The sequence below is a fragment of the Lampetra fluviatilis genome, chromosome 1 (assembly GCF_964198595.1).
Source record: "Lampetra fluviatilis chromosome 1, kcLamFluv1.1, whole genome shotgun sequence".
Lineage (NCBI taxonomy): Eukaryota > Metazoa > Chordata > Hyperoartia > Petromyzontiformes > Petromyzontidae > Lampetra > Lampetra fluviatilis.
The window spans coordinates 24,429,969-24,453,266 of record NC_136275.1 but is presented as its reverse complement, the minus strand read 5'-3'; the positions used below and the strand labels follow the sequence as shown (position 1 = coordinate 24,453,266).

Genomic DNA, 23,298 nt, shown 5'->3' with positions numbered 1-23,298 from the left:
TTTATTCGTAGACTCTTCAACCATGCGGGCGAAACCGTCATTTTCTGTATTTGTTTGTCTGCTTGTTTTTTGTTACTAGTTTACACGCCACATCAAAAAAGCTGAAGGACAGAAGCTGCAGAAGGTGGAGCTCCATATCTCCGTCCACATAGTACGAATTGTGCAACAGAAGTCCAAGGTAAATGGCTTAAAAAACTTCAGTGTTAGTATAAGCAATCGAGGCTGGGTCAGCACATGGCAGTCTTGTATTGCATATAAATAAATGCATCATGTGGAGTCCAGCGATTGATAATGAGGTGGTATATAAAATAGTTTCAATTTGTGGATAATCAGCATGCATCGGCAAGCTTCAGGACATTAATACTGGTAGGAACGAAGTGGACCAGACCACCAATAGATTATATCATCCGTCCGTCCGTCCGTCCGTCGGTGTATCAACATCAACCCCTACAGCAAACACTTGGCAGGACCCTACAAAAACCTTTTGACTCAGTGGGGCTTTCCTGGCTTAACAAGTGTAATAATACATTATGTTTATATTCTTTGGTTATCCGTTCCTACCAGCCCACCCCGCAGGGTCCTGTTAAATACAGCAAGAAGTTATCCATACAGAGATTGAGTGTAGTTTCCTGACATACGTGGTTTTCTCCAAGCACTCAAGTTTCATCCTCAATGCAATATTATTAAACAGATTGGCTACTCCACAGTAATATAAGCAAATAAATTAGTCTTTCACCTTACAGGTATTCTGCACCGATGTTTCATAGCAGCATTTGTTTAACTCAGCAAAGACTGGATTGGTTTCAACCTTTTGAGTCTCTTCAGCCAAGTTAGGCCTATTAAACAAACACCACTGTGTTAAGTGTCAAGTAGAAATATCCAACTACTTGAGCTATAGGGCCTATTCAGCGTCAAGCACTGTTGCAAAGCATCAGGGGTGACAAGCAAATAAATACATATATTTAAAATAACATAACAAAAGGCAATCTATTGACAAATACATTTTTCAGCCCATCTGGAAAGCCCATAGGCTGATGGACTGAAAAAATATTTGTAAAAAACGATGCAGATAAATGGACTTTATTTATTTGTTCTTGTATATGATCCTCTGAGCCAGCCTCTAATATACATCCAGTCCATATATACATAAATAAAGGCATCCATGCTACATATACACATTTAAGTGGCAGGATAACCGAGTGATCATCATCTTCATCACCGAGTGAGTTTGTATTGGTAAGATTGACAAAATATAGCAACTGCTCTCTTGTGCATTATACTGGAATGTGGATATTCTTTGGTTCTTTCGGCAAAGTAACGTAGATAGGTTCAAAGAAAATAACAAAAAACTACGACGTTTCGAACGCAACACAAGCGGTCGTCATCAGGAAAAGGGGGTTAGCCTCTAAAGGCAAACTGTTTATAAAGGTTTGAAATGGACCGTAGCCCAAGTGTCAGCAGCATGGGCGGGGCAGCTAATATTAATGTAAGTGATGGTACTCGTAGAGGGCAATGACGTCGCTGGTGGTGGGCTTCCACCAATTAAAGGGCTGCCAGGTCTAAAATGGAAACATTACACCCAGTTATGAATTAAACTGGTTGGTAACGTCCTTCCAGTGATTGCTGAGTTTGTACCCATCTTCTCGGTTGAAATTGTGTCTGTCTATATATATGAATGGCTTCATGAACTAATCTTTGTTGAAAGCCAGTTGGTCTTAGAAAAATCAATTTCATGTGAGCCCACCGCATTAAAACAATGATCAGCCACGGCCGAGGTATTGGTCCTACCATGTTTCAGATCTGACTTATGTTCACGAACACGGTCTGAGACATGTCGCTTAGTTTCCCCAATGTAACTACTGCCACAGACACAGCTTAGTTTGTAGATGCCGGGGTATTGCATGTCAGGGATTACATCCTTCACAGATGGGATCAGATCACGAATTTTATGTACTGTGTTAAATCTAACCTGGATCTTGTGTTTGCTCATCATTTTGGAAATCTTTTTGGTGACTCCTCCTATGTATGGCAAGGTGATGGTTTTGATTGGGTCCTCAGATGGTTCTTTCCCAACGGTTGGGGTGTGTGGATAGAATGTGAATGTTTGAAATCAATCCCAGGGCATTCTGTAGAAGCATTAAACCCCAAAGTGTGTGCAACCAAATAAACAATATCGATTATTTGTATCTACTCTATGGTGCTTTCGATAAAGTCACGTAGAAAGAAAATTAATTAAATAATAATAGAATACGACGTTTCGATTTCAACACAAGCAACCGACTTACCGTTGTATGTTTATGCATGAAATTGGTTTTGCTTTGTAGTACAGTAATTGTTCAAACCCTTAAGCTTACAATCAATGCTGGACAAAGGTGTTTTTTTTACGTAAAAGGTGCATTATTTTTTTCTGAAAGTGATGCATAAAGGCAAATTGATTTTACAAAGTACAAACCGGCTCTGACAAGGTGAGGTGAGGTGATATGAGGTGAGCAGTTATGAGGCTGAGTGGTGTAAGGCTCTGCAGGTTCAGCCCATGAGCTGTAACCTCGTGTTGCCAGGTACAGCAGAGGGAGGTTGGGATTCTACATTCCTGGTAACATTACTGACAGTCATTCTGTAATATCTGCCATTATAGGAAGCATGTTTTTACTTCAATCTGAGACCGTGTGATTATAATTCGAACGTGTGATGATTATAATCCTCGCACCTCCAATTGGTTGGCTACTTACGGTGCGAAAGAAGGTCAACATGCATACATAATTCCCCCTTCCTGTCAAGTGATGTCAATCCTTGGTATAATGTTTTACCTAGTTGTTATCAATGCCTGCTTGCAATAATATATTTATTTCAACAGATAGACTGTTTAATATGTTTACCCAACCCCTCTTGTATTTTGACATGTTGAATCCCATGCCTTTACATATCACTCACTTATATGAGAGATAATCTATTATATGCTACTAAGATAACACTTGACCTTATACATACAAACCCCGCATGTATACTAATCGTTTACAAGTTACATTTAAAAAAAAATCAATCCACTGCTGCATGAGGGCGTCCCCATGCTGTGCGGGTTGTGGAGGGTTGTTTGATCATGCAGTGTTTAACAACGCTGGTCAGTGCAGTGAAGGCAGGGAGCATAGATGTTGGAGCATAGTGACGTAACATCAATAGATTTGATCGCTGTCCTTTCCTGACAACGTATTCCCGCAGCAGCCTCCATCACCTGTTTTATGCATGGTTGTTGTCCATTCAAGCACTATCCTCGCTCAGCTATGCTTAGCTCTTAATATATGATGAGACCAGCTGTATGTCAAGGTGATTTGGCATGGGGAGGCCCTCATTCAGCAGTAGATTGACAAAGGGCTGTATATATAAGATGCATAAATGAGAACAAATATGTTGCTATTTTGGTTGACAGCAATTAAGAATGTTGAAACACATACAGACACCCTGAGTAACTGGTCTAGTCTATTAAAAGCTAGAGGCATAAAATCAATAATTGAAATTCTAAACATTAGAAACTTTATATTCTTGGTTCTTTCTGTAAAGTCACGTAGAAAGGGAAATAATAAAATAATAAAAATATAAAACAATAAAAAAAATCTCACGACGTTTCGTGGTGCTGATGTTAGAAAAAAACCGCCACTTTTTTCAAATTTTCTTGCTGTGGATTTCATACCTGATGATGATTGCTTGTGTTTCAGTCGAAACGTGGTGAGAATTTTTATTGTTTTATATTTTTATTATTTTATTATTTCCCTTTCTACGTGACTTTACCGAGGGAACCAATATTGTGAATCTCTGCAGTCACGAAAGCTTTAAATCAAAAATTTGAAACTTTGTAAATAAAACCTATCTTTTCTGCTGCATGCCTTTTTACCCGTGTTTATATCCTAAACACGTATACCATTGTAGTCATCATTACAACATGACCTTTTCCCCACAATAACATCTCCATGTTTAATACTAGCCCTCGGAAAAGCGTCCTTAAGAATGAATGCCCTTTATCTTAAAAATATACATTCCATTTCTTATTGTATATAATTCATTATATTTATATTTGTAATGCCTTCGACTGTATTTACAAATTATTACACATGTGATTATTCTTAGCGAAATAGCATTCTTATATGGAATGCACTACATTTGAGTGCTTTCATAATGATTGGAATTACAATGATTCCCATTGTTATTTTGAATAACACAACTGGAATATTAATTCGTAGTTTGGTAGCATAACATTTCTAAAGTATAAATTTCATTGCAACTAAATACTGCTGGATTAAATTAGTGTCGTCATCATCATAGCCATGTTCGAGTCACTGGTGGATGAAAGGCTTCTAAGCCATCCAGGACCAGCACATGAACTGATTTAATTACTTAATCTCCTCGTTGGACATCCTCTCAGATGTGTTAAATTCCTTCCACTGCCATTCTATTATTATTCTTGACCATCATCCCATCAGCTATGGACCCTGTCCATTTCCACTTACTTCGACTAAGTTTGGATGTCGTCATTAATATGCATATTTTCTCTCATCCAAATGTGCCTATTTATGGTTTCTAACGCAATTCCAAGTCTGCATCTCTGCATGCTTCTCTGTGCACCTTTCAGTTTGTTATTTTTTTGTGAATGACTTCAGTGTCAACGGTAGATAGTATGTACTGATTAAAAACAAAATCTAATCAATCTTGATTTTAAGCTTTCGTGACTGCAGGAATCCATACTCTTTGGTTCTTTCGGTAAAGTCACGTAGGTATAAAATAAAATAAATCAATCATCGTCGTGATTTATTTAATTTTATACCTCCGTGACTCTACCGAAAGAACCAAAGCGTATAAAATCCAATCATTTTGCTGTCATCTACGTGTTTTTTCATTATTTTGATATTGTTCTGCCTTCAATAGCTCTCGTGGGTGCACATTCTACTGAATTTTCTTGTTGTATCCCTCGGTCAGACGCCTCCAAATGTTTAGCGAACTTGCTGCACGTAACAATTTGTTTTGCGCGTATTTATCCTGAGCCCAACTTTTTCTGCCTTCTCAGTTAAGTACTTCAATCATTTCCTGAAGTTCATTCCCATTGGACACTCTAATCACGATGTCGTTAGCAAATATGATATTGTTAATGTTATCTCCATTCATATGTACGCCTGTCTTCCTTCAATCCAATGTTCAGAAATATAGCTTAGTAACATTAATATGTGTATATATATATGCTCCTGCATGGTGCAGGTAAAAGCTGAGCTCCAAACAGAGCCAGATGTGCTTTTAAATGTGTCCTTAACGATGGCAATTAATTAAAAATGTATTAGGGTCCTAATGCTTGAATTGTTTGAATTTGTACTCCTGAATGTGTTTCCAGAATTGTATTTCTTGCAAATGGAAGTGCCTACGTATGTTATGTTTCACAGGAGCTGTTGCACAGCATTCCACTCAACCATATCTCATTCTGCGCGGATGACAAGGTGGACAAAAGGATGCTTGCCTTTGTCTGCAGGGATGTGGACAAAAACAGGAACCTCTGCTATGCATTTGACAGTGATAAATGCGTGAGTGTTGAGCATTTGACTACTTGTAGCAAATATACTGGAACTGGTCTCAAAGGTAAATAACCAGCACAGAATTAAGGGCCTTTATTTTTGACAGTCGTGTATTTCTGGAGTTGCCACTAGGAGTCACTCCACCCACATCCGTTATGCAGAAGCCATCGGTAAGTCTATTCAAGGCAACATATGGAGTCAGTTTTATTTGTGCTATGAATCGTGTTGGCTTCATGTTCATTACTCGGTTTATGTGGCAGTGTTGATAGCATCATTCTATGGGGAGACTGGCGTCCACTTTTGGGATGTAGGAATTTTCACCATTGACTTATTCTGAGTAATGGGGATGATTGCAACTCCATTGTTTGTTGATTTGACTTTGATTTGACTTAACAGTGACGACTAAGCTGAATGAAAAACCGAGGTTTACAGGAGCAGTAACACTAACTGTAACACTAACTGCGGGGTGGAGCATTGGTACAGTGGTTAGCGCATTGCTCTACAAACCAAAAGACCAAAGTTCGATTCCTGACCAAGACTAACATCAGTGGCAATTGATATCAGAACCTGTTCCCCCTCCTCTTTTCCAATCTGCATGAAGTAGTATGGTGAAATAAGGTCAGTTCACCCCCATGGCCGACGTGGCATGGGGAGGCCTTCATCCATCAGGGCATTGAGAATGCCTGAGGGAAAAAAATAAACAATGTCTGTCCCAGAAAAAGGCAGGATAGTGATTACACGCTCTCATAATCCTATATCTTTCCTATTTGAGGGAGTCAATTTGACCCTCTCATTGAAATGTGGGTATGCGTTTATATTGGCTTACATTGCTGAATTTCTTGAGTTGGCCTTAATTATATTCATATTAAATAATACATTTCATCACCCAAAAACACCTGAGTCAATTACAATGGGGGAAGGTGGTGGGGGGCCGGGGGGGGACGTGTGTCACGTTGAATCTAACAGTGGAACCTGAAGGAATGTGATGCGACTGAGGGCATATCACTCAACCTTGTTAAAGGTCAGCAACGAACTTGTTGAATTACAGCTGTGTACCACTACAGTGGGTATGTTGCCATGGTGTAATGAGTGGTAGGACTGTGAACATGCGCTCCAGAGGTTGCTGGTTCGAACTCCCAGAGCGCGGAATTTTAAAAATTGGACAGGTGTATTCATTACCTACATCTCTGTCCACACAGGCATAGGAATGGGTACACTACTTGTCCGTCAGTAGGGTTACGGTAAAGTGTGAGTATGCGCACTTCTTCCAAAATGTCAAGCCAGCATGACATTTTTCGGGCAAAATGCCCTCTTGAGTGGCTATCCAGAGGTCTGTTGATGTCCTTTCGCCAGCAGTGGCGTGAGCGAGCAATTTCAAGACCACGCCTTAACCTGTTTTTACTGCTGCAGTAGACAAGGATGCTAAAATACGTCGTGTGGTGGTTTATGGTTACATATGAAAAGTGTGTAATAATAGCATGTTTGGAACTATACTTAGTGATGGAAAAGGGAACACGTAAATGATAACACTGTCAAGTCATGTTGACTTTTATATGACTGGGCTTGGGCAGAAAATGGCACGGTATGGACGGTGGTGTAGTGTGGGTAGTGGTGAGGTGTTAGCTTTCTATGGTATAGTATGGATGGTGGTGAGGTATAACTTACTATGATGCAGTGTGGACGTTGGTGTAGTTTGGGTGGTGGTGTAGTATGGGCGGTGATGTATTGTGGGCGGTGATGAGGTGTGAGCTTACTATAATAAGAACCCAGAAACATGATTAATTTCTCGCCACCTTTACCTCATTCTGGCTCCAGACCCCTGCAGTGAAACATTGCAAAGTCTTTGTAGCCTGCTATTTTGCTCTCCAAATGACCAGCAACTGAATAAACTTCTGTTGCTGGTCATTTCCATGATGCCTCTGGTACGTAGCAGTTTTGTAGCGAGGCTAGTGTTCCAAACAATGTCATAGGCTGCAGTAGGTCTAATGGGATGAGTGCCTCTTTCCTTATCAGGCTAAAATAAATCTTCAACGTTTTGAATCAGGACTATTGATTGCGGTGGCCCCGCCTGAAACCAGCCTGTTCAAGGCCCTAGTGGAGGGAGGGGGGGTCTTGATATAGTGCGCATGTCCATGTGTGTATGTGGGATAGAACATCATCGTGTGGTAATTAGATCATTATGCTAGGGTACCGACGATCCAGCAAGTATCCTTTATTTAACCAACAGATAACATAAACCCATAGAGACACATGAAACATTCCATCTTCTGCAAGGGCGACCTGGGTGACATAAAGTTCGTTTAAGAACATGGGACATTTTTAGAGACTCAAGATGTATTTCACAAAAAGTCGAATGGGCTTCTGCTAGTTCGATTCAACCATATGATAGTGTTTGGTGTGGTGTGGATACTGGCACTGTGGAGGTAAATTATGACTTGGTATACATGATTCATTCCATTCCATCGTCTTCTGCAATCTGCCGCGTTTGATAGTTTGTTACAAACACCACCTGCACTAATGTCACAATAGTTTATTCATCATTTGTAGCCCAAAAAATACTCGAGTGATTCATAACACCATATTATTAATACTTGAGCTCTTAACAGATATGATTAGTGCTTACCAGATACCTGTGTACATTTCTTAGATGTTTTGCACATATATATTCTTTGGTACACCATTCCCTGTTGAGGTGTCAATAGATTTAGAATTTTACAAAATGGGTTAAAGGCCATAGATAACAGTTAATTTAACAATCTTCAAGTCTATGAATTGGCTCTTTAGCCTTTGCTACATTTATTTCACTTTGACATAATATTAAATAATGTTTTTTATTGCCTGTGGCCCTTTGGGGCAACATCAGAGTAGTCATGACCATCGAAAGGAGATCAAGTAGACCAAAATATTCTTCACTCATCACAAGTCTTTTGTTCATTGCCTTGACGAGGGCTATTTTTTTTCAAACAACTATTCTTATAATGAAGTGATATTGTGATTGAGTGTCATTCTTCAAACTTGGATCAACAATTACATTTTTTAATATATGTGGAACGTGTATTCAATGGTAAATAATACCTGAAGTGTTTATTTCACTAGAATAGGTTTTTTTTAAATAAATAATATAAGCCATAATACATGTTGTTTTTAGTTTGAGCGCGTAAATATATAAAAATTTCATTAACTCGCCGCCACCCGACACAGCCAATTAGTAAGGTTTGTCACGTAAATAGAACATGCCTATTCGTTATTACAACATTTACAATCTGAGTACGATGTTTCGCCAGTAATTACAACAAGCTTCATCAGGCTTGTTGTAAGATGTGTGAGGCCTACAAGGCATATTTTGGCATGCCTGTCGGGGATCAAGACAAACCCTGGGCCCCTAATTTCACCAGCGAGCAATGCAAAAACACTCTGGAAGGTAAGATGGACAATTATTGCTCAGAATTTTATGTTATCAAATTTGTTTAAAATAAATAATTGTAAAAGTTTTTCATTTTTAAATGTTTAACAATTTTCAATGTTATTGAAAAAATATATCATATATGAAAAATGTTGCGAGAATCTCTTACACATTAGCCATGGGTGAAATAAATGTATTTTTGTAAGATGGTAGAGGGGAAAAGAGAGCCATGAAGTTTGAAATCCCAAGAATTTGGCGGGAACCCACTGCCCACTTACGCAACTGCTACTTCTGCATGGTGGACCCTTCCAAACGACGGACTGGCAAGAATGCACGTGCTATCATGTATGCGGACCTTCCTTCATCCATCGCCCCGGTGCCACACTGCCATGAGCTCCCCATACCCACTCCTCCGGAGAGAGAGCAGCCGTCTTTAGGCAGCAAGTCAGAGAGCAAGGAAGATGTAGATCCAGATAACAATTTCAGAGATGGAGCTGAGGAGAGAAACCCATACTACCCCAACCAAAAATACCTCAACGACTTGATCAGAGATCTTGGTATCACCAAGTCCAATGCCGAGCTTTTGACGTCTAGTCTCAAGCAGTGGAACTTGTTGGATGAAAGTGTGTAAATCGCAGATCAGAGGAAGCGTCACCAACCTTTTTGCAGCTTCTTCACCCATCATGATGGGCTTTGCTTCTGCCACAATGTGACCAGTCTGTTCGAGGCAATCGGAATCACCTGTAACCAGAATGAGTGGCGCCTCTTCATTGACAGCTCATCCAGAAGCCTCAAAGCCGTGCTGCTCCATAATGGTAACAAGTACCCAGTACCTCCCCTGGCTCGCTCGGTACACCTCAAAGAGGATTACAACAGTATCAAGACCTTGCTGGACGCCTTGAAGTATGATGAGTACGGCTGGGAGGTCATCGGAAACTTAAACATTGTGGCATTCCTGATGGGTCTCCAAGGCGGTTTTACCAAGTTTCCCTGCTATTTTTGCCTTTGGGACAGCAGGGACACTAAGGCGCACTACAACAGGCGGGACTGGCCATAGCAGACCGAGTTCTCTGTGGAGAGGAACAACGTCAAGTGGGAACCACTGGTGGACCCCCGGAAGGTGCTGATGCCACCACTGAGCATCAAATTGGGCCATATGAAACAATTTGTCAGAGCTGTAGATAAGGAGTCGGCAGCCTTCAAGTACCTTCAAGACTTCTTCCCTAAGCTGTCTGAGGCAAAGGTCAAAGCCGGTGTCTTCGTCGGACCACAGATAAAGAAGATCCTGGAGTGCAATGAATTCCCCAAGAAGCTCATAGTAAGGAGAAAGCGGCTTGGAACAGCTATGTCACAGTGGTTCGTGGCTTCCTAGGCAATCACAAGGTCGAAAACTGTGGAGCTGGTTGAGACTGGTGAAAAACTACGGCACAATAGGCTGTAGAATGTCCCCCCTCAAAGTCCAATCCTTGATGCTCATCTTGATAAATTCAAGGGAGAATATTGGAGCATACTCGGAGGAGCAAGGCGAACGCTTCCACCAGGAAATACTGGACTTTGAACGCCGCTACCAAGGACAGTACAACGAGAACATGATGGGAGACTACATTTGGGGGCTGATTCGTGAAAGTGATTTACAGTATAATAGCAAATCTAGAAAAACTACTCCTAAATCGTTTGTAGTCATTTTTGAATTACTTTAGTATAAATACATGTTAATTTTGATTAATATATTGTTTTTTCTGACTTTATGTGAACGAAAAGACACAAATTTGCCCGTTTTTCCATTGAAAATAGGTAAATTTCAAAATATCACTGTCCTGGTCACAAAAGCAAAGTTTGTGGGGAGTAATAGCCATTTTTTATATTTTTTAGGCATAAGCAATTACGAAATAACACTTACTACCCAGGAACAAAAATTGTGTTACATCGTGTAATTATTCCATGAACGGTCCCCTACGCATCCCTATGACTGAAAATCCTGTTCGTGCTTAATTCATCCTTCCCCTGTCATTCAAAATAAAGCTCTCAACATACGGTTGGAGTTTAAGCATTAAATGGACACCACTTCCACCATCATCACAAACATGCTGATCGCATGCTGATCACATGTTTGTGATCGCAACCACTTGATCCATACATTGCATAATCATTAAGAATATCATTAGTTGTTGAGAAGTCTTCCCATAATATTCAACATGTCGATCGATAATCTAATCTGCTGTCTTTGATCAGGCAAAGGAGATTGCGTTGACAATCGGGCAGGCGTTTGAGGTGGCGTATCGGCAGTACGTCGACTCTGGGGCCCGAGATGCAGAGTTCCGAAAGCAGATGGCGTCATTATGCCAGCGGGTATGACATGCTCAGAACGAATACAGGCGAATGCAAAAACACGGATGCACATATCTGCAGACATAAAGCCAAAGATCCCCCATATAGCCTGAACAGACTGTTGGAGCAATTGCTGTGAGAACCTATGCGACACACGAGGGGCGGGGTGGCCAACGCCACGACTGGCGTCTTTGTCTCCCTGTAAACATCGCACCAGGTACTCATTTGAGGCTGGGTCGACCTCGGGGAGGCCCAGAACCAGTTCAGATAATCGTCACTGCTGTTGACCGTAAGCGGGAATCCAACTCTGATCACCAGTTTGGCAGTGAAGCGCCCTAACCGCTACACTGCTCACAAAGGCACTCCCCACGTTCTCTCACATGCACGTATTTTAACATATGCTCTCACACAAAGATGTGAACACAAGTACGTGTGCCCAGTGCCATGTACTTAACGTTTTAATGGCACATGTGCGCACACATGGATGCCTATGCACACATGTGCTTGCACACACACATGGAGACCCAAATACAGTGCATAGCTGTGGTCTCCTTTAATGGAAACCACGAGCTAGCATGCTTTGGACCATGCATAAGTTCACAATTATCCAAGTCTTTGTGCCAGGCATACATAGGCTTAAATAAATGAAACTGTTAAAACTCAAATTGATACGTTAAAGGCCAACTCAAAATGTATCACGTGCTATGTACTCTATTAAATTGTATACAGAATACAACATGTACATATGTACTGTCCATATATGTTAGGGTTGAGGATGATGGGTTAAGGATGAGAAGTTTCAAAAGTCTTGGCAATCTCATGATCGGATTCATCATCACCATTGGCCATGATGAACACACTTCAAGATGAAGGCCTCACACAGTCGTCGCCATCCCTAATGGTCTTGTGAGTCATCAACCTCAGGGATCGGCAACCTGCTTCTCGGGAGCTACATGCGGCTCTTTGGCTTCCCCCCTTGTGGGGAGCTGGTGCAAAAAAATTAAATGTTAAACGTGATTTAACGTAAAAATAATGTATTAAATATGGCAGGGAATGGGTCACTGTGGAATGTTTGGTGACAACAAAATGTACAACAGTCAAACTGTATTGTTGAAGAATAAATAAGGGAAGAGAAACATTATTTGACACAGTTTATTTCATCACCTGTTTTGTTTTTTTAAAGCCAGAATTGGTCTGTCATCTGCTGTATACCTGCTGTGTATGTGTACAAGTAGCTCTGCGTGTGATGCGGCTTAAGAACTATTTTGGTCAAAGAAAAAAATGTCTCTTCTTCTTTTGAAAGGGTTGCCGACCCCTGATCTAGCTTCTTCGCATGAGCTGAGCGTATCACGCCAACTCCGTGGTGGTCGTCCTCTCCGGCGTGTGCTCTACTTTGGCTGACACGTCATCCTTAGTCTCGAGCAATGGCCATCATTCCTTCGTGAGACGTCTCCCACCCCAGGGTCATTTGTTTTTCCTCAGTCATTATGATGTCTCTAATTTTCATATATGTTCCTCCTGCTATCCGTGTAATCCAGAGCATTCACCTCCCCTTGCTTGATTGCACACTTTTCAGCTTTTTCCATCATGAGCCTCGTCTCAAAAGAAAGCTGTCTCTGGTGTGGACCATCAGTTTCAAGGACAATGCATATATTATCAGTGTGTTTTTTCGTTTGCATTCTTACCACAAGTATTGTGATTAATACAGACATGATTCCTTGTAAAAAAAGTTTAAGTTTTGTTGCCATGAAAAAGGGGAAAAACCTATTCTTATATACTCTTTGATTCTTTCGGTAAAGTCACGAAGGTATAAAATAAAATAAATCACGATGTTTCGGGCGCAACACAAGCGTCCGTCATCAGGTGGGAAAGCATGGTCTGCTGCTGAGGCAGACTGTTTTATTTTCAGCTTTTGTTAAATGTTATTTGTCAGTGTCTCTGTTTTACGATCCATATGCCATAGCAGGTAATATGCGATGTTTGAAAACTCCCTTTTTTCGGAACACTGGTGTATTGCTTTTAATGAACAAATTCAGTTTTCCAAAAGCACTCTGACCTGCTCTCACAGACGTCTTTAATTAATAACTATATATATATATGTGTAAATTATTCACATTAGCCAGTCGGATTTAGTAAAATATTGTTTCATACATGCTATCAATTCGATTTTGGGAAAAGACAAATGAATATCAAATACCATCGTGGCTATAGCCTTTGTGGACTGCAAAAAAGAAATTCACTCAGTGGATACTGATGATCACAATTCGAGGCCTACGTAAAATATATATTTGTTATTGAAAAAAAACATACACACGAATGGAACAACTACACTGACGTTGCATAAAGAATGCAACAACATTTATCAAAAGATGAGTCTGGCAAGTAGATAACCTCTCACTAAAGTTATTCACAGGGACATTTGACGAAGTTTTACAAGCAACAAAATCGCGGCATGAATGCACTGACATAAATGGGGAAATTATACAACTATTTCATACATTATTATGGCTGTCATTGCAACAAATGGAAATACATTACAAAAAATTCTAAATTACTTAATGAAGAATCGTTGAAATTTGAACTCAAGATGAATGTGAGATGAACAGTTATGCATAATAAAATAAAGATGATTTGATGGAGGGACATATCTGGAATATACATCAAAACGTAGGACAGTTATTCAACGTTAGCGGTAGATATTACTCAATTCCCATCCGTATATGTTGATCAAATAATTAATGTCATGCCTGCTTCATTAAAATAATGGAACCCATTTTTTTTACCTGCTGCCATAGACATGCAATGATTGACATGTGTATTACTTATGAATGACTAACGATATACTTGGGAATTGGATTTGTACGAATCAAAGGAAGCTTAATTACTGAACAGCTCATTTAATTACCTGTTTTTAAAAATATATTTTCATAATCCAAAGAAGGGGATAAAAAAGAAGTTTCATTACATTTAGCTTGACATTGGCCTAAATTTAGCTATAAAAAAAAATAGATTAAAGAGCCAAAATTGATCACATTCCATTAAAGTGCTAAAATAATGCTTATATCGTTTCTCTTTCATTGTTGTTGTTGCAGACTATCAGTCCCCCAACCAATCATTAGTCACTTTAATGACAGATATGTTCATGGCAGCATAGATTAAGCAATAGTTGATTAAAACGAAGTGCTGCCAAATAACCCAGAAGCGTTTGATTGTGGTTACAGTGCTGATCTCAAAATGAAAACTTACGTTTATATTCTGGTCAGGGGTAAGTTCAGCCGATCATCCCTCCAGTGTCCATAAAACGAGTACCACCATTGGAAGTCAACGGTGATTGTCATGTGGATAGACTATCACTCCTCCATGGGTAATGCGGAATTTCCACCACTGGTTCAGGACTGCCAGTGGAAATGAGTGCCATCGTTGTGCTAATTTGGACAGGGAGACACTTGTAGTTGTTGACTGGGACTGTCAAAAGAGCGAGTGATTCCTGGTGATTCTGCATGATTCTTAATTATCTTCAGTTTTTGTTTTTATTGCACAGGTGGTCAACCTGGAGACTGAGAATGGGCAGCTAAAGAAGCAGGTTCAGGGATTGAAAGACATGTTTGAGAGTACACAGGTATGCAGTTTCATTATAACAATAATTTTAGCATCTCGTTTAAAACGTGTTTTTGTGTTTTATTACAAACCAGTAACCTTAATGAGACGTACCAAAATAAATAAAAATATTTAGCACGTATAAATGGCTCCATTATTTCCTTGAATTAATGATATTGAGGGCTTTCGTCAGCTAGTAAACCAGCGAGATTATTGCATCGATATAATTCAGTTGTTCTTTGACATGAACAATTTATAATGCTGATAAATGCAGCATTTATTTGTGTACTGCAATGATGGTGTGTGTGTCACATGCAGAGTGGGCTGGAGAGAAGTGTGGAAACCAAGCGGCCAAACTCCCTGCTGCTGCAGCCTTGCCTCACCCTGCCAAACACGGAGCTCTCGACCCTCTTCGTTCCACCTGTAGGCGCTCTAGACAGCACTCAACGGGTGGAACACACAGAGAGAATGCACCTCGTGAACTATACAAGGCAGTGATGAGAGCTTGTAGAGGTGGAGTCAGGAACAACCATGGCTTGCTCTAGGACACAGTGACCTAGAGCTACAGCTTTGACATTGCATCCCAGGCCTAATGTAGCTTTCATGTGAGATTGAATAGAGCGACGTTATGATAATAATAATAATTCAAATGTATAATGCACATTCCATCCTGGGATTCCATTGTGCAATGAATTCTGAACAAGCTGGTGTCTGTCCAGGATTTTGCTCGGTATCCCAGTCAGGCGTTGCAGTGGTCGAGTCGGGATAACACAAAAGCATGGACCAGTCTCTCCAAGTCAGCAGGTGACAGAAAGCGATACATTTTGGCAATATTTCTAAGGTGAAAAAGGGACATTTTAACCACCTTAGATATGTGTGCCTCAAAGGATAATGACTAGTCACACTGAATACCATGGTTTTTGACCTCCCGTGTGGGACTGACATCGTGACCATCAATCAACAAACGTTATATTACTGTTTGCTATTTACTACCGTATTTTCCCGCATATAACTCTCAGACGCATATACCTCGCAAAAATAGCGTTTTGTGTAAAACAAATTTCAGATAGCCCGCACCTCCTTATACCCCGCATGCATTCATATATTTAACGTCGTTACCGCAGCTTAATTCCATCATATTAATAAGAAGTGTACATTTGTAATACATTCCACTATCAATTGTTAACATTAAAATCATAACGTGCACAAAGAAAACAAACTAACTGTAAACGAGTGAACTTAAAACAGTAAATAAGTAACAAAAGTAAATATCCAATAAATAAGCAACACATAACTAGTAGATAAGTAAGTACAGTTTTAGCACTGGTAGATTGCGCACTGCGCAGATAATAGCGGCACTACGGTAACGCCGTTGCCTCGCCCCCTACCTCTCGCTCCCCCCAGCTCCCGTCGCCGGTAAACAGGGCGCGCACTTCAAACATTGTCGTTTAATTGTACAAACAATTCATTTAAAACGTGATAACATGTGCAATTTTAGTGTGAGTGGTTTATTCAGCAGTGCTTTAGTCAAAGGTAAGTGTTGCATAGTGAAAAAATTTAACGAGTTATGACTTGTCACACGTGTAAAATATGTTTAGGATAGCCCGCACCTCCATATACCCCGCAGTGTCTTGTTTTGTTTGTAAAAAGTGGTATACCTCTCGGGATATATGCTAGAAAATACGGTATTTTTTATTTTACTAGATAAAGCCCACTGAGCTATATAGCTCTTTTTCAAAAGCGACTTGGCCAAACATGATAACAAAACTTTTTTTTTCACGTGGAAATGTATAGCAGAAAAATAATCTAAACGCATGTTTCTTCATGTGGAGGGAAAAACTGGAGGACACGGAGAAAAATCCACACGAGCATGGGGAGAACATGCAAACTCAAAATATGCAGGCGTCGCAGTCGGGATCAAACCCATGACCTCCTGTATACCAGGCGAGGTAGTGAACATCTCGCCACCCTGGCACCCTCAAAAGGTAGTAGACACCATAGTGCTGACGATTACTCATTTTACAAGGATATTCCAAAACAAGACATTTGTATTTTGCTTCATAACAGTATTTGATCAATATGTCAGTTTGACATTTACCAGTCATTGAATTGCGTGCCATTTTTGTTTTGGCTTCTATAATATTAACGATTAAATATATATTTGTATGTTTTTGAAAATGTGTCAAATATAAATACTTTTGTGCAAACCGCGTTTTGTGTTTAGTTCGTTGTTCTTACCCCGCACCTCCAATTAGTGCGGTTGGCTCTGTACGGTGCGAAAGAAGTTTAACACACACATACGTGGTTCAATTTGAACGTTATATGTCTACTGAAGGTCAACGGGTGCATTGCACTCAAGTTAAGTCGTGCACTTACTTTCTGTGTTTCTATTTATTTATCCAGACTGGCAGTAAATCTCCAGACTCTGGAGTAACGGACATCTTCGATATGGAGCCCTTTTCACCTCTCTTCAGTGCAACAGACTTACAGCCCGAAAGTGACGAATCAGAGGCTGAAAGCCTAAGCCCTCGTTCGGTGAAAGCAGAGCACGACTCTCCAGTCGGTACAACCTTTACAGCCGCTGATGACAACACAGGCAGCCTTTCAGAGACAGCCAACGGCCCAGTGTTTATATCTCAATTCTGTTTGCCAGATCATGGGTTCCAGTTCTCCAACCTTCACACAGGTACTGCACATGAGATTTCACACTCATCTCAGAGTTTGTGCCTTTAGTTAACCATCACGAATGAAAATTGCATAGAAATGTTGAACAACTATCAACCCTATCCCCTCCATTCAAATTCTTAACATTGATATTTGTAAAGTCACATAGAACAAAAAAAAATGTTGTTCTACGTGACTTTACCGAAAGACCCAAAGAATATGAATTCCTGCAGTCACGAAAGCTTTAAGTCAAGATTGACATTTGTTTGAAATTTGTTTCATATTTACTGTGCCGTCCCTCCACACGCTTGCATTTAACTAAATTAGTAACAATTTTTGTGTTGTCTATAAATGTATCTTCAGCTGCATTAATACATGTTAAACCCTGATGGGATGCCCCTTTCTGTGATTCCTTGTTAGAACATGGTACAGTACTTAGGAATTCACAAAAATAACCCTCAAGTCTCGATTATAATGTTAAGTGTCTGTCAAAATCTCAATACACATTTGCTCATTATATCCTTGGACCAAATTGGCCAATTTTTGTAGCCTTCCAGCTGAACAAAATCGCAATAATTTTCACCCTGGTGAGCTTTATAGGAAAGGAATGCTTTAATTCATGAATCATTACTGGAAAGGAAAATGATTGCTCACACAGAGGCTGTTAATAAAGTTCTCGAAAGTGCTTTATTAATTTGGCGACTGAAAGAAAATGTACTTGTTACAATAATACACTTGCTTCAGTTGTTACCATCACAATGCTCCTTGCATTAATTGCAATCGTGCCAAAGAAAGTAATTTAAAAGCTTTGGAAATACAAGTATTTTCATTCTTAGCTTTTTTTTAAATACATCTTTCAACTGTGTAGAATATACGTAGTTGTCAATATCACACGATGCATTATAAATGATAATACGCAAACAATGTACTAAGGCAGCTCTCATTTTAAGTTATATGATATTAGTGCTGAGCTTCCGTGATGTTCGTGAATGGAGATTTGGAGGTTTATAATCCTATGTTCTTATTGTACAACTCATTGCATAAGGTTCCAAGTTATACGACTCTAATTGGAACTGGTCTGTGTGTTGAACAGGATCAAAGTGGATGAGCATGGATTCCCAATGCCTCACCCTTCTGAGACATCACTGGGTATGTTGATGAGCCATACATCTAGCTTTCACAACAACAACAATGCATAGATAAGAAGTAAAACAAATTATACGCAAGTGTTCATTGACCGATTTCTGTCATCTTTTCTCTCTCTAGGGATGAATGACAAAAGTAATCACAGAAAATGTTCACCTGCCCTTCTCAGCAGTTAGGGTTATTCCTTCAGTCTTTGGCCACATGAGCTCAGTCACACGAAGTTGTCCTGGTTACAGCCACCCAAGAATTTATACGTGCATGACTTTTGCCCTGAAATAACAAATAAAATCGTCACACTTTGCACTAATTCCATCTTTCCTGAAAATGTACAGCTCCTCATTGCATTTTAAATGTATAAAGTCATTGCTAATGTAAGTTTAGTGATGTACAACAAAATATGTAAAGTACCCTTGCCCATTAATATTGCTGATATCTCACCTTCAAATCAACCCCAAAAAGTTTACCCTAAAGGGTGAGGTTAGCACTTGATAATTTCTAACCCCAAGGGCCGAATTAGAGTCAGATGTAATCCTGACATATTATAGTCATTATACCAGCATATACTTTGGTTGTGTACGAAGACACAAACTATAATTTTATGGATATCTCATCCGAGGTTGAACATCTGTTCAGAAATTCCGAGATGGACCAAGAAGGCAATTGGACATATGACAGAAGACGCAGATTCACAGCGCGAGACCGCGCGGAGAACAGAGATAAGTGGAGGGTGGTGCTGGACGCCACCAACCCTCAGGGAAGAGGATGGCACTTGATGGCGAGCTTGGAGCACTTGCATGGGGAAACTTGGGCAAAACAGGTGGAAGATAATCAAGGAAGGTTTGGGAATCCAGAGAAAATATAAGGTTGGTAAGTTCAGCGAGAAAAGTGAATCTGATCAATGGTAGAACTTTGCTTGGTGGATTGTTAAGTGTGCACTTAAATGTCCAGGCTAAAAGTCGTCTGTTCGTTATTTTGAGTATGGAAGTGCTCAGGTGGCTGGAGGCCAGTCTTAGAAAGTAATAATAGATCAACAAGTGAGATCATTGACTTGCGGATTGACAGGGAAGTGCGAAGTTCAACAGCATTCAATGGAATCGACTTTGGGAAATGGGCCAGCGTACCAGGTTTGATACTGCAATGCATACTAACTCTTAAACGTGTTGTCACTTTCTGCTTGAAGAAAAGGGCGTGTGAAAACGCCCAGCCATCTACGTGGGCTTAACATTTGTAAGGTTGAGAGTTGATTTGTTCATGTTTTTGTTCATGTTTTGTTTGTTACGGTTATACCCGAGTCAAGAGCTACATGGCTCACAGGGCTATACCTAATAAATGAAACTGAAAACGGAAAAACAGAAGAATGATTTTAATACAATGTAACAATTCAATATTTGTTGAGAGAAACATCCAGGCATTTCAAAAAACCTTTCGTCTGGACATAAGGAGGCACTGTGTATTATTCATTCAAGTACCACACTATATTGAGAGTCTCCAAAACGTGTTCTGTTAGAGTAGTTATGGTACAAAGCATTTTAAATTTCGATTTAAAGCTTTCGTGACTGCAGGGATTCATCTTCTTAGTTCTTTCGGTAAAGTCACGTAGAATGGAAATAATAAAATAATAAAAATAAAACATTATCAAATAATTCTCACGACGTTTCGGCCACAACGCAAGCAGCCGTCCTCAGGTGAAGAACAGTCTTCAGACTCTGTCTTCTCGACAGACCTGTTCTTCACCTGAGGACGGCTGCTTGCGTTGTGGCCGAAACGTCGTGAGAATTATTTTATTATGTTTTATTTTAATTTTTTTATTATTTCCATTCTACGTGACTTTACCGAAAGAACTAAGAAGAAAAAAAAAGCATTTTAACTTTTTGTGCAGATCATCTTCGACCTCATGTGGCCAAGTGTCTATGGCCTCTTTGTTTATAATTTCCAATGAGTTTGTATCTAAAAGCGGCAACACAGTTATTATTCATGTGACTGGTCACTGAGGAATCACGGGACAAACACACACTCCATGCAAATATTCAACTGTGTTTACCAGCATAGTCTTGAATTAAAGCTTTCGTGACTGCAGGAATACATATTCTATGGGTCTTTCGGTAAAGCCACGTAGATATAAAAAAAAATATCACCACGTTTCAATCGCAACACAAGCAATCGTCTTCAGGTGAGAGCAATCGTCTCTCACCACGATCGAAACGTCGTGATATTTTTTAAATTATTTTTCTATCTACGTGGCTTTACCGAAAGACCAATACAATATTTATCAGCATAACTTTAAAAAAGATCCGGTTTGTGTGTCGTCATTTTGTTCATGAAGAGCTTACATTTTTTCTCTGTTAGAGGTGTCTACTTTAGCCTACAAAATACATATGAGGATGGGTGAGCAACAGCAACATTGCAGTTTTAAATCAAACCTGGCACAGTTAGAATTGAAATATTACAGTTGGCACGATGAGAATATGAAGATGTGCTGAATTACTAAGAAGTATGTTGAAGAAGGAAGATGGAATATGTGGAACAATGAACAATCTATGAAGGTGAGCTGGCGATATGAAGCATACAAATCTGCAGAAGATAAAAAAATTAGAAAATTTGCTGGGAGGATATGAGCAGTTGGACGGGACTCTTCATTCGAGACGATGAAGATCGTAAAAAAAGTGGAAAGCATCTCTTCGGTTCTTTCGGTAAAGCCACGCAGAAAGTAAAATAAAATAAAAACAAAAATCACGACGTTTCGGAGGCAACACAAGTCTCCGTCATCAGGTGGGACCGTCACAGCCAGATTAGCTGTATCCACTTGATACAGCTAATCTGGCTGTGACGGTCCCACCTGATGACGGAGACTTGTGTTGCCTCCGAAACGTCGTGATTTTTGTTTTTATTTTATTTTACTTTCTGCGTGGCTTTACCGAAAGAACCTAAGAAGATGATTCCTTGCAGTCACGAAAGCTTCAAATCTAGAATGGAAAGCATCTGTCATGGAAATTGACCCTCAGCTCTGAGGATGACACTTTATATATCTTTATTAACACCGTTGTGCTAGCACATCCTGTCCCAGTAGACTTCCTGAAGGCAGCCAAATGTATAGATCTCCAATGGAATACTGATTCACAGCAAAGCTATTGTATTTTATGTCAATCCTATCATACTTAGTACTTAGTTTAACATTATACAATGTGTTAAGAGGTGTTTATTATATGGCAGTTGTGTGGGCATTTCTAGATCCATTTGTTGGCTGTTTAACTTCAGTGTTAAAATGGTTTTGTTAAGCGTTATATCAGCTTCTGATGAGTTTCTGTGTGTTTCAGATATAAAGTAATCCTTGTGGTTTACATTATAGTGGAAATTGCTCACTTTTACTTTAAATTTGTATGTCAGCATATATCAAGTTGTATTAATGTTCAATATGGTATATGGCATAGTGGTGGTTAACACTTTAACATATGGTCATTTGTTTACGAGTGCTGGTGTTTATTTGACTCTTACCCCTCTGTGTTTGCTGTGTAACAGCTTCACACTGCACCTTTGTACAGGTGTTTTTACTTAATTTTACCATCCCACTGAATATACTAATAGGGTTTTTCCCCTTTTTCTGGCAACAAAACTGACACCTTTTGCAAGGAATCATGCTTACATTAACCACAATACTTGCAGTCAAATGCAAACAAAAAACAATACTCTGATCATTTATGCATTGTCTTTGAAACTGATTGGTCCACACCAGAGACAGCTTTCTTTAGAGCCTAGTCCCACTGAATGTTGGAAATAACGGTGTTAGTGCAGGTGAGATAAGTCTGATTATGTTCAAAAGTAAAAAAAATATTGTTACCATAAATGTTGTGCGAGCTAATTAACTTTTAAAACACGAGGACAATTTCTTCATTTTCAAAAAATTTGAAATACAATGCAGAGTAAATCAATTCCAGATAATGAACACAGACCCCCTTTGTTTTAGTGGGCTTTCATTATCTGCATTGATAGCAATGAGTCATGCTTTTAATGTGGCCAGGTACTGATATCATGTCCCTGCCTTTCAAAATTAGTCTATATATTGTAATGTATGTGTCAAAATAAATCTATTGTGGATATATTTCAGAAAATATATTTGTCATGTGATTAAATTTTCAAGATGTGTGTTTTGTTTTATCAATGTATTATTCGTAGTAATTGCTTTAAACTTTTATTTTAAAGTACAAAGTAAAGTTCTTTCTGGGCAAGTGCGGAAATGTAATTCCATGCTACTGTGACTTTCTGACTCACCCTTACTGGACATCTGTGGAAAAAAGAGCCTCATAGCTCATCGGATTTCTCCAGAATGAATAAAGTTTCTGATTCTGGTTCATTACCACATAACTCTTACAGGCTGACCAGGTAGGGATCCTTAGCTTTTACAAATGCCATAGACTACATTTCAGTGTAATTATTAAAATAGTTGTAGATAGCAATGAATAATGAGGAAGTAAGATATGTTTGAATTGCCATTAGGCCTTAACCCTGAAACCTGAACAATGGCGCATCAATTTGACATTGATTTCAATTAGTTTGTGCTACCCAACCACCACCCATACAATCGTGTACAATTTATCATTTTTCTTTCACTATCTA

At 39.5% G+C, this 23,298-nt stretch overlaps 1 protein-coding gene across 1 annotated transcript in view; it reads left to right on the top strand.

Moving 5' to 3' along the window:
• LOC144938509 (PTB domain-containing engulfment adapter protein 1-like) overlaps positions 1-18,813 on the top strand; it is a 38,007-nt gene extending 19,194 nt beyond the window's left edge. The window contains exons 4-11 of the mRNA XM_078868904.1: positions 80-178; positions 5,421-5,558; positions 11,185-11,301; positions 14,822-14,899; positions 15,184-15,300; positions 17,281-17,563; positions 18,635-18,690; positions 18,808-18,813. Coding sequence (XP_078725030.1) covers positions 80-178; positions 5,421-5,558; positions 11,185-11,301; positions 14,822-14,899; positions 15,184-15,300; positions 17,281-17,563; positions 18,635-18,690; positions 18,808-18,813 — 894 coding nt within the window. The remainder of the gene's footprint in view (positions 1-79; positions 179-5,420; positions 5,559-11,184; positions 11,302-14,821; positions 14,900-15,183; positions 15,301-17,280; positions 17,564-18,634; positions 18,691-18,807) is intronic.
• Positions 18,814-23,298: the final 4,485 nt, after the last annotated feature.